Source organism: Chinchilla lanigera, unplaced genomic scaffold (genome assembly GCF_000276665.1).
Source record: "Chinchilla lanigera isolate Chin_1 unplaced genomic scaffold, ChiLan1.0 scaffold00106, whole genome shotgun sequence".
Taxonomy (NCBI): domain Eukaryota; kingdom Metazoa; phylum Chordata; class Mammalia; order Rodentia; family Chinchillidae; genus Chinchilla; species Chinchilla lanigera.
This window is the reverse complement of record NW_004955507.1, coordinates 5,995,238-6,011,698: the sequence shown is the minus strand read 5'-3', so window position 1 is coordinate 6,011,698 and position 16,461 is coordinate 5,995,238. Positions and strand designations below refer to the sequence as shown.

At 36.4% G+C, this 16,461-nt stretch overlaps 1 protein-coding gene across 1 annotated transcript in view; it reads left to right on the top strand.

Annotated features, from left to right (window-relative positions):
* The first annotated feature begins 434 nt into the window (after positions 1 to 434).
* The window catches only part of LOC102019826 (cytochrome P450 2C23-like), a 39,624-nt gene continuing 23,597 nt past the window's right edge, over positions 435 to 16,461 (top strand). Inside the window, exons 1-2 of the mRNA XM_013506229.1 lie at positions 435 to 703; positions 8,226 to 8,388. Coding sequence (XP_013361683.1) covers positions 524 to 703; positions 8,226 to 8,388 — 343 coding nt within the window. The 5' untranslated portion in view covers positions 435 to 523. The remainder of the gene's footprint in view (positions 704 to 8,225; positions 8,389 to 16,461) is intronic.

The following is a 16,461-nucleotide window of genomic DNA, read 5'->3' as shown; positions in this document are numbered from 1 at the left end:
AGGCAGGCACTGTGCCACTGAGCTATCTCCCTGGCCCCTACATTTTTTGTATGTATATACTACGTCTTGCCTATTCATTCATCTGTTGATGGACATGGAGATTTTTAATTGATGAGAAACATGATGAAAATAATGTCAGAGGAGAACAGCTCTAACAACTGCTTTTCCAATTAGATCTCAGAGCATATGATCTATTGGTTTTAAATTTGTGAGTTGAACTAAGTTTTAAAAGCTTGAAGTTTTAAAAAGCTATAAAAAATAAAATGTAGCTTTTTATGTAATGAATCATCTAGACTAAGAAATACATGCAATAGAGATGCTTAAAAAATCAACCAGATAGAGTTGCAGATTTTCTGAGTAAGAGGACACACTTCTTGATCTCAGGTAGCAGTGTAAACAAACCCATGCCAGTTTTATTCTAAGTCCAAAATTCAGACCCACCTTCCTCCAGCAGAGCACACTTTTACACAAGCTTTGCTTTCCTGCCAGCAACTGCAGTAGTTGCTAATATCCAGATCCTGAAATGGAGCTTCTGGGAGTCACTACTCTTGCTCTTGTCATTTCTGTCTCTTGCTTGATTCTCCTTTTTGTGTGGACAAAAAGTCACAAAGCAGTAAGGCTCCCCCCGGGCCCAGCTCCACTTCCTGTCATTGGAAACATGCTGCAGCTGAACCTCAAGGATGTTCCTGCATCTCTTTCCAAGGTAAGGGGCTCTGATTTTGAGGCTGTTCATCTCCACCTAGACCACTGGGCTGGTTGTCTTGAAATAAATCTTTCTCAGTTCCACTCACCACGCAAGCACTTTGGGATGTTTATTTTTGCATTACCAAAGTACATATAATCCTCTTCCTTTCCAGATTGGATAGTGTTAGAGCAGGTAGTGAGAGGCATAGACTTGACTTGAGATAGTTGAATTCTACTGAATGAGAAAATTTTGGAATCAGAATATATTTTAATTGAAAGACTTCCAATCTCTCCAGCTTGTAACACCAAAAAGCAAGCTCAGCAAATTTAAAATGTGATAAATCTTCCATGTATTGTTACTATTATTCCTCACTAAATTATTTATGGGAGGTTTTGTGATGTTTCTTGTGAAGAGTGATCCCCACTCTCCTCCTCAACACCCTGCCCTAGGTAATGAAGCCCAATTCTGCTACCCCAGCTAGGTTCACACTTTTGGATGTACTGTTTGAGGAAAAAAATATTGTCTTCAGGAGTTTAGTGTGCAAAAACATCCTTTAGGATGAAGAAACCGTACAGGAAATTTCTTTGATTATAAGGCTTAGCATTAAATAATTTATTTGATAAATATTTAATGAGTCAATTCTTCAGGAAAAAATATATTTTAGAGTCTGGGAATATTGCAGTGAACAAAAGAGGGAAAAAGCCTAGCCCTTCAAAGAGCAGGGTAGTCAGATAAAAACCAAAACAAATCAGTAATAGACACATACATACTGTGTGATACCTTAGTATTGTAACTGCTATGGGAAAAATAAAGAAAAAGCAAAAGAAGAGCATTTTCTAAAAAAAACTTTACTTTTTACAGAATTTATTTTCACAACAAAATTAAGCAGAAAATACAGAGAATTGTCATATAACCCTTAGCCCCATGCATGCATAGGACATCTCACCAGAGTGGGGTATTTGTTACAGTTGATGCACCTACATTGACACATCGTTGTCACCTTAGTTCATCGTTGTCACCTGATTCTGTAGTTTGCATTAGAGTACTTTTTGGTGGGATACATACTATGGATTTGGACAAGCATATAATGACATGTGTTGGGGCTGGGGATTTAGCTCAGCGGCAAAAGCGTCTGCCTGGCAAGCGCAAGGTCGTGAGTTCAGTTCCCGGTACCGGAGAAAAACCAAACCAAAAAAAAAAAAATGACATGTGTTCATCATTAAAATAACCAGAATCATTTCACAACTCCTAAAATCCTCTGTACTTTGCCCACTCATCACTCCCTTTACTCCAACCTTTAGCAATCACTGGTCTTTTTGTCCCCATAGTTTTACCTTTCTCTGGAATGTCATGTACTCTGTAACTTTTTCAGACTGACTTCTTTTACTTAATAAGTATTTAGGTTTCCTCTATATCTTTTATGATTTGGCAGATAATTTCTTTTTGGCACTCAATACTATTCCATTGTTTGAAGGTAGTAATTCATGCCTTTCACCTACTGAAGGACATTTTGGTTGCTTCCAGGCTTTGGCAAGTATACATCCATGTCCAGGTTTTTGTGAGGACATAGGTTAACTCTTTTGGGATACCAAGGGCAGTTGCTGGATTGTATGGTTAGAGTATGCTTAGTTTTGTAAGAAACTGATGAGCTGTCTTCAAAAGTGACTACTGTTTCTTGCATTCCTACCAGAAGTGAATGAGTTTCTGTTGCTCTACATCCTCACCAGTGTAAACATTCTTACAGATATAAAGCTGTATTTTGGTGTTTTAAGTATCATTAACTCCCTAATGATAAGTGAAATACAGAACATTTTCGAGTTTACCTACCATCTATCTATTTGTTTTGGTAAGATGTCTCTTTAGGTCTTTGGCTCAGTTTTTAACCAGGCTGTTTGTTTTCTCATTGAGTTTTAAGAGTTTTTAACATATTTTGAATGATAGTCCTTTGTCAAATATGTTTTTCACAAATATTTTCTCCAAGCTCATGACTTGTCCTTTTATTATCTTGACAGTGCTTGTTTATTTATTTTATTTATTTATTTTTTGGTTTTTTTGAGACAGAATCTGTCTAAGTAGTTCAGGGTGGCCTTGAACATACTGTTTAGCCCAGGTTGGCCTTGAGATCTCAGCAATCCTCCTGCCTCAGCCTCCGTCCTGAGTGCTGGGATTACAGCCATGTGCCGCCATGCCCAGCTTTTACACAGCAGAATTTTTGTTTTGTTTTTTTCAGACAGAGTTTCTCTGTATAGTTCAGGCTGGCCTCAGATTCATGATGATCATCCTGCCTCAGCCTCCCAAGTGCTGAGATTATAAGTGTGCAACACCACACCTGACTTAACAATTTTTAAATTTTAATGGAATTTAGCTTTTTTTCATGGCTTAAGCCTTTGATATTTCTAAAAAGTTATGCCATATAGAGGGGCACCTAGATTTTTCCCATTATTTTCTAGGAGATTTTTAAAAGAGAAAATGAAAAATAATGAAAAAAACATTAGAAATGATACAGAATTTCACTAAACAAGATGATAGGAATTCAACAATGGTTGTTATATTGCATATTGTTGTCTTCAGATTAATTGTTCAGATTACCAGACATAAGCATACAAAATTGGTCAAAAAAAATTAAAAAGAAAAAAATTTAATCATTAACTGTTCCTTTCAATAGGCCAGTAGAAATCAGCAGTATAATTATCCCAGCTATCTTGTGTATATACATATATTTTTTTCCCTCCCTTTCTTCCTTTTCTCCTTTCCCTCATCCCAGTTGTTCCTTTCCTTTGAGCAGTTTCTTTCTCTTTCACAGTATCTATTGTACCTTTTGGATTTTATTTACTCTTTTAAGTTCTTACACTAGGGAAACAATACAATATTTATACATGTGGGTCTGATTTATTTCACTTATGAGTGTAGTCTTTAGTTGCATCCATTTACCTAAAAAAGCCTCCAATTTATCTTTTTTTTATAAATGAGTAATTCTCCATTGTATAAAAATACCACATCTTTTTTTATCCTAAATCTACTGGAGGAGAAAGTAGGTAGAAATCTTGAAGACATAGGGGTAGGCAGAGAGGTCATGAACAAAACCCAAGCTGCACGGGAAATGCTTCAAAGAATCAAAAACTGGGATCTCATCTTACTGAAAAGTTTTTGTACATCAAAAGAAATCACCAACTGAGTGAAAAGAAAATCCACAAATTGGGAAAAAATTTTAACCAACTGTCCCTCAAACAAAGGACTTCTATCTAGAACACATAATTTTTTTTTTAGTCAGGCCCTCAAATTCAAAGACCCAATCCAAAAATGGGCATCTAAGATGAATACATACTTCTCAGATGAAGAAATACAAATGGAAAATAAATACATGGAAAAATGTTCAACGTCACTTGTCATTAGAGAAATGCAAATTAAAATAACACTGAGATTTCGTCTCAACCCAGAAAGAATGGTTATCATCAAGAAGTCAACCAAGAACAAACGCCAGAAGAGCTGTGGTGAAAAAGGAACCCTTCTCCACTGTTGGTGGGAGTTCAGACTGGTACACCTACTATGGAAATCAGTGTGGAGATTCCTAAAAAAAACTAGGATTACAGGTCTCTTTCAACCCAGCTGTTCCCCTTCTGGGTATTTTTTGAGAAGAACTGAAAACATCATACCACAGCGATAGATGTGCACCCACGTTTATAGCAGCACTATTTGTCATTTCTAGGAGTTTTTAAATATAAAGTGTAATTGTAACAAATACTCCACTGTGGTGGGATGTACTATACGTGAGTGGGGGTAAAGGTTATGTGACAATTTTTGGTATTTTCTGCTCAATTTTGCTGTGAAAATAAATGCTCTAAAAAGTAAAGCCTTTTTAGAAAATGTCTTTCTTTTGCCTTTCCTTTCATTATTTTTCCCATAGCATTTATAATACTAAATGACATAGTATATATGTATATATTAATGATATGTTTTGGTTTTTATCTGACTACCCTGTTCTTTGAAAGGACAGAGCTTTTTTCCCTCTCTTGTTCATTGCACTATTCCCAGACTCTAAAATATACTTTGTCCTGAAGAATGGACTCATTAAATAATTATCAAATGTAAATATTTTAAATGTAAAGTTCACATTTTGCAATTAAGTCTATGATCCATTTTGAGCTAATACTTTTGAAGGTTATATGAAGTTAGTGTGTAGATTTTAGGGGTTGGGATATGTGGACGTCTAGTTGTTCTACTATCATTTATTGAAAAAACTTTCTCCATTGTATTTCTTCTGCTCCTTTGTCAAATATTAATTAAGTATATTTATGTGTGTCTGTTTGGGGGTTTTGTTGTATTTATCTCTCTATTCTCCTGCCAGTACCACTTTTTTTCCTACAAATGTCTTGAGTTAGGAAGACAAAGCTGCCCATCTGTGGCAGTCCCAGCAATGATTCTCAAAGGCTGATTTTGGTCTCCACACATAACGAAGGAGAAAAGGCCCTCTACTTCCATGGGAGAAGAGGCCTGAAACTCTCTTGTACCTTCTTAGGAAGTTGAAGTAAGGTAGTATTAGCCCTCCAGCTTTGTTCTCCTTCAATATTATGTTCACTATTCAGGATCTTTTGTTTGTCCATATAAACTTTTAAAATCAATTGCTCAATATTTATAAAATAGCTTGCTAGGATTCTTACTAGGATTATTTTGAATTTATAGAGCAACTTGAGTAGAACTGATGCTTGAAAATATGTCTTCTTATGAACATAGAATATTTCTCAATGTGTTTAGCTTTTCTTTGATTTTTTTTTCAGAGTTTTCCTTGTCCAGGTCTGTACATATTTTATTTTTATTCCTGTGTGTCATTTTGGAGGCACTGTTGTATTGCTTTTAATTTCAAATCCACTATTCATTGTTGGCACATAGGAAAGTGATTAACTTTTGCATATTAACTTTATATCTTCCAATCTTGCCATAATTACTTATTACTTCTGATTTTCTATATGGACAATCATGTCATTGGTAAGATGTTAAGTAAACAGTGACAACCCAATAAAGAACACAACCAACCTCAATTCAGGGGTTCTGGTGGGACCTCTTGGAGTAACTCCTAAGGGGAGTCCAAGTGGAGTTAACTGAGCTGCATCTTTTATGGATAGAGTAGGAGGTTAGTCAGATTGGCTTAGGTGGGATGACACCAAGGAGGGGGGTTCATATTGGGAGAGGGAAAATGGCTGAGTATGTGGCTACAGTAATGGGGCATCTGTGTTGCATCTGAGCAGAGTGGCCATTGTCCCTGAGCTTAGGTGGAGGGCTCCAGCATGTAAGAATGGTCTGTGATTATTCTCAGAGTTCAGCTTGACTTTTCCCCTCATTTTAAAATGTAAATCTCATGACTTCTGGTTTGTGGCTTGGCATAGAAGGAGCTTGGACATTGTTATTTTTTATTTATTTCAAGTTCAATTTTAAATAGGGTATCCAAGGAAAGCTTCATCAAAAAGGTAATATTTAAGAGTAGACTTCAAGAAAACAGGGTAAGCCATAAGGTTAATACAAAAGAAAAAGTTATACCATGAAGAGGGAACAAGGTCCAAAGTTCTGTGGCAGAGGTGTCTGGTATACTCAAGGAATAACAAGATCAGTTCAGATAAAAGAAGAGTTCTGAGAAGGGGACGAAGTAGGGCATAATGTTAAAGTAAAAAAGGTCTAATCTCATAGTACTTTCTGGATATTGTAAGAACTATAACTTGTATTCTAAAGGTGATGGAAAAATCATTGAAGAGTTTTCAGTTGAAGTGACATAATAGGATTTCTATTTTCACCGCATGACTCTGGAGACCTAGTGCAGAGTAGATCATAAAGGTGCTAAGATGGAAACAGCCCACCTGTACAATAATCCAGCAGAGATAATGATGACATGGACCAGTATAAGAACTAAGGCAGGTAAAAGTGGTTAGATTCTAGATATACTAAATTAGAAGGTAGATTTAAGAGTTTGTTGATGAGTTGGATATGGGGTATAGGATAAAAAGTATCAAGAATTGTCCCTAAGTCTTTGGCTGAGCCGGTGCCACTATAAAAAACATGAGATAGACTATCAGAGGAGGCAGGTTTTCTATTTGTTTGATGTAGGACAGATAGGCAAAAGAGGATATGAAGATCTCAATTTTAAATATATTATTTCAAAATCCTACATTATTTCAAAATCTACTGAATGAACATATGAATAAGCAGTTGGATACATGAGGCTACAATATAGAGAAAGAGTCTGAACTACATGTGTAAATTTGGGAGTCAAGATGGATTTAAAGCCATGAGACTGAGTGGGATCATGCAGGGAGTGTGGGTGGACTGAGTCATAATCCCAGGGACAACCCAATGATTACAGGTCAATGAAATAAGGAGGAAGTCCCCAAGAGAACTGAGGGTGAGCAGTCACAAAGGTAGGAGGCATCTCAGGAGAGTGGAAATGTCCTGGAATCCAAAAGAAGGATATAATTCAAAGAGTATTTTAATTGAGTCAAATGCTAATGATTGGTAAAATAAAATGAGATTTGGCAAAGTGGAGAGGGATTTTCAGAGATTTGCATAAAAATTTTTCAGTAGAGTAAGGGCCTCAAAAGCTGGACTGATGTGGTTTCAAAAAAGAAAGGAGGAGAAAAATTTCAGAGAGCAGGTAGAAACAATTTTTTCAGACTTTTACTATACAGAGATGTGCCATACCACCATAGCTTGGAAGGAATAGAATCTAGTGCAAAGTTGGGCAATTGTGCCTACCCTTTTTAAAAAGAGAATCAAGAGTCATATTAACAGAAAACTGTGTACCTGGGCACAGAGGTAGGTAAATTAGTAGATGCTGAGGTAGATGCATATGGAGATTCTCTTCTAGTTATTTCTGTTTGGGGATTTCTAACATACAAATAGATTTTAAGTGTAATTTTTAAAATAATTTATTTAAAATTTGAACATGTTCCTATACCATTACATGCCCTCCATAACCAATTTCAGATGGCTACTTTGAATACAATTATATAGAAGTAAAATAAATTTGAGAACTAAACCCTAATTGTTGGCTATTTTAGTACTCCATTTTTCTTCTTGGAATACTGCATCCATAAAAATATTGTTTATACCTGAGCTCTCCTCTGAGCCCTTATACTGGCTACTTCCTCTTTATCTTTAGTTTTAACTTAAATGTTACCCCTTCCAAGATGCCTTTTCTGACTTATTAAGTTATTCCTCTTATCATCCAATAAGTACATTCTTTACCACTTTCATAGAATTGCTTGTTTGGCCACTTCTTTCCTGTTACTTACATTAGGTTTTAAGTTTTATAAAGGTTTCTAGGTTATACACTGTACCTGACATAGTATAGATGATTAATAAATATTTGCTGAATGGTTGCATGTATAAATAAAGGAAAAATAATGGATCTATGACTGCCACAGGTTAAATTCCTAAAATGGACCTGATAGAGCGAAGGTTAAGCCCATGTAAAATTATTACTTAATTTCCACCCAAGCCTCCAACAGAGAGATTTCACAATATGACTTACGCAAGTGCTTACATCTCTTTCCAGCTGGCCAAAGAGTATGGGCCTGTTTATACCCTGTACCTTGGACCCCGGCGCACTGTGGTCTTATGTGGATACAATGTGGTGAAGGAAGCTCTGATCAATCAGGGTGATGAATTTCTTGGCAGAGGACATTTTCCAATCATTGATGAAGCCCAGAAAGGATATGGTATGTTTCAAATCAAAATACAGTTTAATTTTGTTTTGGCATCTGAGTATTTAGGAAAAAATACCCAATTATCTAGTTTAATGAGTGTCTGTTCTATACAAAGCACCAACCAGATGCTGCAGTACTGCAATGAAGTTCTGATGCGAACTACCCAGGGTTAGCACAGGCTCCAGAGGGTGAAGCTACAGACGCAACAAAATGCCCTCATATGCCAGCTACCAGTTTAGGGGTCCACAGGTCACTCACACTTCTGACCAACTGCCTCAGGTTCAATAATTAGAGAATGAATCACAGAACTCTGGAAGGTACTCTACTTAGAATTACAGCTTCATTATATAAAGGGCACAAATGAAGTGACACATAGAGCAAGGACTAGGCAGAGAGTACAAATATAGAGCTTCTGAATCCTGTTCCTAAGACTAATAATGAATTTTCCTCTTTGCATAGTGATATGTTCATAGGCCAGGAAGCTCACTTGAGCCTTGATATCCAGAGTTTTTCCTGGGATTTCATTACATAAGTGATATTGGTTGAATCACTGGCCAGTCCCCCTGCTCTCTGGAGTTTAGGAGCTCAAGTTGATATCACTAGCTCAACTTTCTAAACCTAGCTGGTTGCTCTTTCTGGCATAGGCACCCCTAATCTTGAAATAATAAGGGGTTTACTCCAAGTCATCTCCTTAGCATAAACTCAGCATGTTCCAGGGATTCCCCATGAATAACAAAGGCATTTCTAATACTTGGAAAATCCTGAGGGTTTAGAAGCACCCACAAACAAGGGACAAAGATAAAAAAAAATTTTATTATACAGCAGAGGTTCTGCAGTTCCATTAAGATGAACACCAAAATCAGATTTCAAGTCCCCTGTAAGCTAATTCTGTGAACATAACTGAGACAAAAATAATCTGAGAACCTTCTATACTAAGTGTTGTTACCAAATGCCAATGATTGGTAAAATAAAATGTTGTAGGGCTAGGGAGCTGGAGAGGCCATGCTCGGGTGTAGTTTCGCATGGTGCAAAGGGTGCAGGAGCACAGTGGCAGCAATAGCAATCGTAGTTGTGAAAATTACTGTGTTCTCAATGAGAGCCTGTTTGGGAGAGGAATCCATGGGGAGCTCCCGAGGTACTAGACATGTTCTAGTTCTTCACATGTAACAGTTCACAGATAATTGTTTTTACATTTCAAAACTTAGACATGTATTCCATGTATTCATATGTATCTCATAACCAAAAATTTAGGGCAGCTGAAAGTTTACTTCAAACTATACAAAATTGCAAGTCCCAGAGAAATAGAAACATGCTCTTCTCAAAGCATATTTATGAAACATTAATTAAATATAATGTAGTGTGCAAAGTTGTACAAGTGGAACGATCTTTGACCTCTCTCTCTTAAGATTAAGGTATATTTTTTCAACTAGAGAAGCAACCAAGCCTTTCTTCCATTACCTTCCAAACAAGTTCATTACATTGGCTGTGTGTGCACTTTTCAATTAATTTTTAACTGGAGATGGAGCTACTGGGCTCATTTGAAGTGCAGAGGAGGGAATTACTGGTTTCAAACATAGGTTTTTACAACTCTGGCAAAATTAGGTTCCAAGTTTCCTGTAAAATTCCTATCATTCCTCCTTATTTACACATAATGGTGGCATTCAGCTCTTCCTTCCCCTAACTTTTCCATTCTGGAAAATAACAAAGAGAACCATTCATCCATATTTTAGTTTTTGTTCTTTATCAGTTCCTAACTACTCACAAAACAAAATACCAAAGTTTGGGTGGCTTAGAACAGAAGAACTTTGGAGGGGGACATGATGGCACATACCTGTAATCCTAGCACTCAGCAGGCAGATTCAGGAGGGACACTGGGAATTCAAGGCCAACCTGAACTTAACTGCATAGCAAAACCCTCTCTCAAAAAAAGGAAAAAGAAAAAGAAAAAGAACAAAAGAACTTTGTTATTTCACAGTAGAGGATTGGTTCCTTCTGTGAACGAGAATCTATTTTTTCTTCTCCCCTAGCTTCTGGTGGTTTTCTGGCAATCTTTGATGTTCCTTGGCTTGTAGGTACATTACCTATGACATTGTCCCTACACATGTATAGGTCTCTGTCTAAATTTCTCTGTTTTATGAGGACAGTAATAATACATCGGCATGGTCTACCCTATGATCTCATTTCAACTTGATAACTTCTGTAAAGACCTTATTTCCAAGCAAAGTCACATTCACAAAAACTGGAGGCTAGGGAACCAGCACATTGGAGCGGTGGGGACAATTCAGTGAATAGCACCTTGCTAAACAAAACATTTACTAAAATACCAAATGACTTTCTGACATATTTGAAAACTATAACGTACTACTGTAGATCCCTACAATATCTTTCTAACTAATCAAGTAGTTGGAACATTCCCTGCTATCTGTCTACTCAATATTTTGATTAGTTCCCTAACCTTTAAACATGTATCACATTAATAGCAATCTTTATTTTATTTATTTGATCCACATACCAGTATTATGGTAGGTACCAGTGTTGACTCACTAAAACGCAAAGTTTAAAGTAACTTACAATATTCTTAGAGATATAGATAAACAACCTGTCATTTCTTTCCTGGGAGGGTACATATAATCTAGTAAGAAATATTGACATATAAATTATAGAGACTTATTGGTGAATCTCTTTTACTTAAGTAGGAGCAACCTCCTATTCCATTATATAACCCACTCAAACACTTACACACACAGATTGGGCGTGAGAGGGCATAACTTCCTTGGAGGAAGAACTTCAGGCCTACAGGGTTGCGGGTGTGGTAGAGAGAAGTAAATGTACTTAAAATATATTTTCACATAAATAGATAATGTATGCCATAGCATACATTATAGTTTGTAATATATAAATATGTTTTAATTATATTACGCCACAAAATTATATAATTATGATGTAGATACTGTGCTAATATATTACATAAATAAATATACATTTCAGATATATTCACAAGTATATTTTCTAAACAAAGTAAGAAAGCACGACAGAGCCTTCTAGTTATCTTATTTCCTTTTTGGACCTCTCTTTACTTTTTATTATACATATTTGTCATACACACCATCATGTTTTGAGATACATAGACACTGTGAAATGATTACTATAATCAAGCTAATTGACATATTCATCATCTCACATACTTATAGCAATTCTTAATTTCCTCACCTGGAAACATTTAATAATAGTACAAGTCAAAAAATACTCTTAAACAGTATGAAAAATGTGCTCAATATCTCACTCCCACAGATAGATAAAACAGTTAACATTATTATTCTAGATGATTTGATGGATCTCTATATATTGATGCATTGTTAACATAAAAAATTGGCAATGCTATATATGTTACTTTCTAACCTGCTGTTTCATTTAGTGGATACATTTTCACCTCAGTAAACTTATATCAGCATCATGCTCCCTTGATGATATATTCATAATTCTTTTTCCCCATCCCCCTGCTGCCATCCCTTGTATCTCCCTCCCTCTGCCCCTTATTCCCCCTCTTGCCCAGTAATAATCTCCCTTTTACTTTAATTATTTTTAAGATTACACAAATTAGGGAAAACATAAGATATTTACCTTTATGAGTCTGGCTTATTTTTTCTGGCATGATCATCTCCTTCTGACATACCAAGTTTCCCTGAAAATAAGAGCTACCTAGAAAATAAGTTCTAGCATAATTTTATTACCGTGCAGTAGAGCTCATTTTCATGGGATGTATCTTCTAAAATTATGCCAGAACTTGTTTTCTGGGTAGGTCTTACATTAGAGAAAATGGAGTAATTTCATTCTTCTTTACAACAGAATACTCCATTATGTGTATATACCACATCTTTTTTATCCATTATTCTGTGATAGGCACCTATGTTAGTCCATATGTTGGCTATTGTGTATCATGCTGCAGTAAACATGGGCATGCAGGTATCCGTATAGTATGCTAACTTTAATTCCTTCATATATACACCAAGGAGCAGTATAGCTGGGTTATATGACAGCTCTATTTTTAGTTTTTTGAGGAGCCTCCATACTGACTTACACAGTGGTTACACTAATTTACATTCCCACCAGAACTGTAGAAGGCGCCCACACACACTGCATTCTCATCATCATTTGTTTTTTGTATTCTTGATGATACCTTTCTGACTGGAGTGAGATAGAATTACAGTATCATTTTTATTTGCATTTCCTTAATGGCTAAAGATGTTGGCAGGTATAGTGATACAAGCCTGTAATCCCAGCACTCTGGGAGGCTGAGGCAGATGATCACAAATTTAAGCCCAAACTGGAGAACTTAGTATTTTAGTGAGACCTTATCTCAAAATAAAAAATAAATAAAATAAAATAATCATATTATAATTTAAAGGACTGGGGATGTAGCTCAGGACAGAGGCCCTGTGTTCAGTCCCCAGTATCACACACACAAAAAGAGTAAGATGTTGAACATTTTTCTGCATAATTATTGGCCATATGTAATTCTTTTGGTGTCTCATTGTACTACATGATCTTTTTTAGTGTTAAGTTTTAAAATTCTTTATATATTCTATATATTAATTTTCTGTCAAAGAGGAGCTGGAAAATTAAAACAAAACTAACATTCCATCTCACTCCAGAAAGAATAACCATCATCAAGAGACCAACCAAAAACAAATGCTGGTGAGACAGTGGGGGGAAAAGGAACCCTGCTCCATTGTTGGTGAGAGTATAAACTGGTACAGCCGTTATGGAAATCCATATGGAGATTCCTCAAAAAACTAAAGCTAGAGATTCCATTTGACCCAACTATTCTTTTTCTAAGCATCTTTCTGAGTTAAAAACATCATATCACAGTGATATATGCATATCCATGTTTATAGTAGCACAATTAATAACAGTCAAATCTTGGGAAAAGCCCATATGCCTATCAACATGTGAATGGATAAAGAAAATATATTTATATACAATGGAGTATTACTCTGCCAAAAGAAGGACAAACTTGAGTCATTTGTTGGTAAGTGGTTGTACCTTGAGACCATAATTTTAAGTGAAATAAATCAGACACACAGAGCAAAATACAGGATAGATATTGGGAAAAAAAGGAAGAACATGTTCACATGGGAAGGGAGGGAGAAGGGAAAGAGAAGGAAAAGTAATTTCAAAAATAAAGAATGGAAGGAAAAAATGGAAACAAAGCTTCTGTAAGTGGGGAGTGGAAGAACAGTTGAAGGGAGGGGAGGGGATGGGAAAGAAAAAGAAGAATTAAGATTATGATGTACAAGTACAAATTCCTGTACGAGTTCCCTATAGTGAATGTGAGTATTATGTCTGGCAAATATGTACTAATAAAAACATTTTTTTAAAACAAGAGCTGGAAAAGATTTTCACACGTTCTGTAGGCTGTCTCTTTCCTCTATTAGTTGTTCTTTTGCTGTGCAGAAACTTTTTAATTTGTTGTAGTCATATTTGTTGATTACTGCTATTGTTTGCTGTGCTATTAGAGCCCTATCCAGGAAGTTTTTGCCTGTGCCCATGGCTTCAGATGCTTCCTCTCTGTTTTATTCTAGAAGTTTCAAAGTATCAATTTTATACCTAGGTCTTTGATCCATTTTGAATTGATTTTTCTACTGGGTGAGAGATAAAAATCTAGTTTCAAGTTTTATTTATGGATATCCAGGTTTCCCAGCACCATTTGTTAAACTGGCTGTCTTTTCTCCAATACGTTTTTATTTCTTTGCCAAGAATCAAATGACTGTGATTACATAGGTTTGTTTCTGTTCTGTTCTGTTCTATTCTATTCTATTCTATTCTATTCTATTCTATTCTATTCTATTCTATTCTATTCTATTCTATTCTCATCTGTGTGTCTATTTTTGTGTAAGTACCATGCTGTTTTTGTTACAGCTAATTTTTTTACTAATAAAAAATTTTATTAGTACATTACAAAGTTATAGCTTTGTAATGTAATTCAAAATCAGGTAGTATGACACCATCAGCCTTGTTCTTTTCACTTAGAATTGCTTTGGCTATTTTGGGTCTTTTGTGCTTTCATATGAATTTTAGATTTGTTTGTTTTCAAATTCTGTGAAGAATGTTGTTGGTATTTTGATAGGGATTGTACTGAACCTGAAAATTGCTTTTAGTAATGTGGCCATTTTAACAATTCTAATCCTGCCAATCCATGAACATAGGAGATCTTTCCCTCTTTTTGTGTCTTCATTTTCTTTCCTCTTTTTGTGTCTTCAGTTTCTTTCCTCAGTGATTTATAATTTTCATTGTAGAAGTCCTTTACCTCCTTGGTTAAGTTGTTGCCTATGTATTTTTTGAAGTTTAATAAAATTGTTTTCTTAATTTCTCGACTAGTTCATCATTAGTGTATAGAAAACATATTGATTTTAAATTGCTTTTAGTAATGTTTAGAATATTTATCTTATATTCTGTCTAGTTATTTTCTTGTTACATGAAAAACTTCCCTAGATTCAATGATATAAAATAACCACCATTTTTTATGTGCAGGAGTTTGCTGAATCAAGAATTTGAGCAGGACACAGTGCAAGTGGCATTTCACTTATCTGTAAAGTCTGGGGTATTGACAAAAATTCCTTTTTTTTTTTAATATAAAATGAGCAACTGCTCGTACTTCAAGTGGCCAAAGGCTACAGTCCTGTGGAGGTTTCTTCACTTACACGTCTGGATTTGGGCAGGGATACCCAAAGGCAGAAGTCAGAGGGGAGCCTTGACTGAAGCCATCTCTGTCTAGAGAGCCAACTTCTAACTGAATCCCTCCTGAGTTCTGGACCCCAACCCCTAAGAAGTCCATGTCATTGGTACAATCTTCGAATCCAAGAGGGTGCCTTGGGGAGGTTGTCTAGAAAAAGGCAGAAGTTGCAAAGTGTTTTCAAACCAAACCTAAAAATATATAGCTATATTCTATTGATTGTAGTAATTCCCAACAGCCAACTAAAATTCAAAGGAAGATAATGAAGATTTCTCTCTTAATGGGGAAGTAGTGGTCACACTGCAGAAGAGTAAAAGGATAGAAGTTATTTTTGTCAAATAAAGGAAGGAACCATCTGAGCAGCCTAAGCAAGACCAGCCAGGGGGCTGGGGATTTAGCTCAGCGGCAAAGTGCCTGCCTGGCAAGCGCAAGGTCGTGAGTTTGGTTCCCGGTACCGGAGAAAAACCAAAAAAAAAAAAGACCAGCCAGAACAGAGCAGGAGATGAGGAGTCTCAGAAGCTGACATCAAGAATGTTACAAGTAGGGAGAGTTGTTGGCTGAGTCTTGGACTATCGGCTATGGATGGATTGGGCCAAGCAAGGGGTGTAAGAATCCTTGGCAAAAGAAGTTCTGTGGAAAACAAAAGAATAACAGTGGAAGCTAGATTGCAGGCAGACAAAGAATAAACGGGAAGACTTATGTTCCTACACAAAATGAAGAACTGAATGACCTTCTCATGGACACTGACATGACATTTGGCCCATAGGGAAGTACAGGGCTGGAATATTTGCTTACCTAGGAAAAGCATCATTAGAAGTGTTTAATGAATTGCTAAAGCCCAATATGGTCTATTAAGAACATGTGAAGACCTGGGAGTGGCACATACATAAAGAGGTCTGTTCACTCGTGGAGGCTTTGCCTCTACCAGATAGATATTCACAAGGACACAACCAGAGACAGTCCTGAGAAAGCTCATCATGGAACTTGTTGGAGAAGGATAGCCACTCCAGAACTGACTTAAATTCATTGAGATCTGTCACCCCTACCTCCGGTGTAAAAGGCTGAATCTGCAGGCAGAAGGGCATCAAAAGTATAGCCTGAAAGTGCCAGTGGAAATAACTGTACTGCAGAAGAGGCATTAATAGGAAGTAAGTGAAGTGGAGAAACCACAGGAGCATTTGGGAAAGCCCACACCCTGAGACTTAGGTTCACATTCCCTGCCTAAATTTGAGGCTTAATCAGCAAACCAGAGACTATCCTTCCTCTTCCCACCCTCCCCCATTACTGTAAAAACCTTTAGTAAAAGTAACACTGAAGTTGCTCTCTGGGAAGCAGAGCAAAGCCCAGCGGAG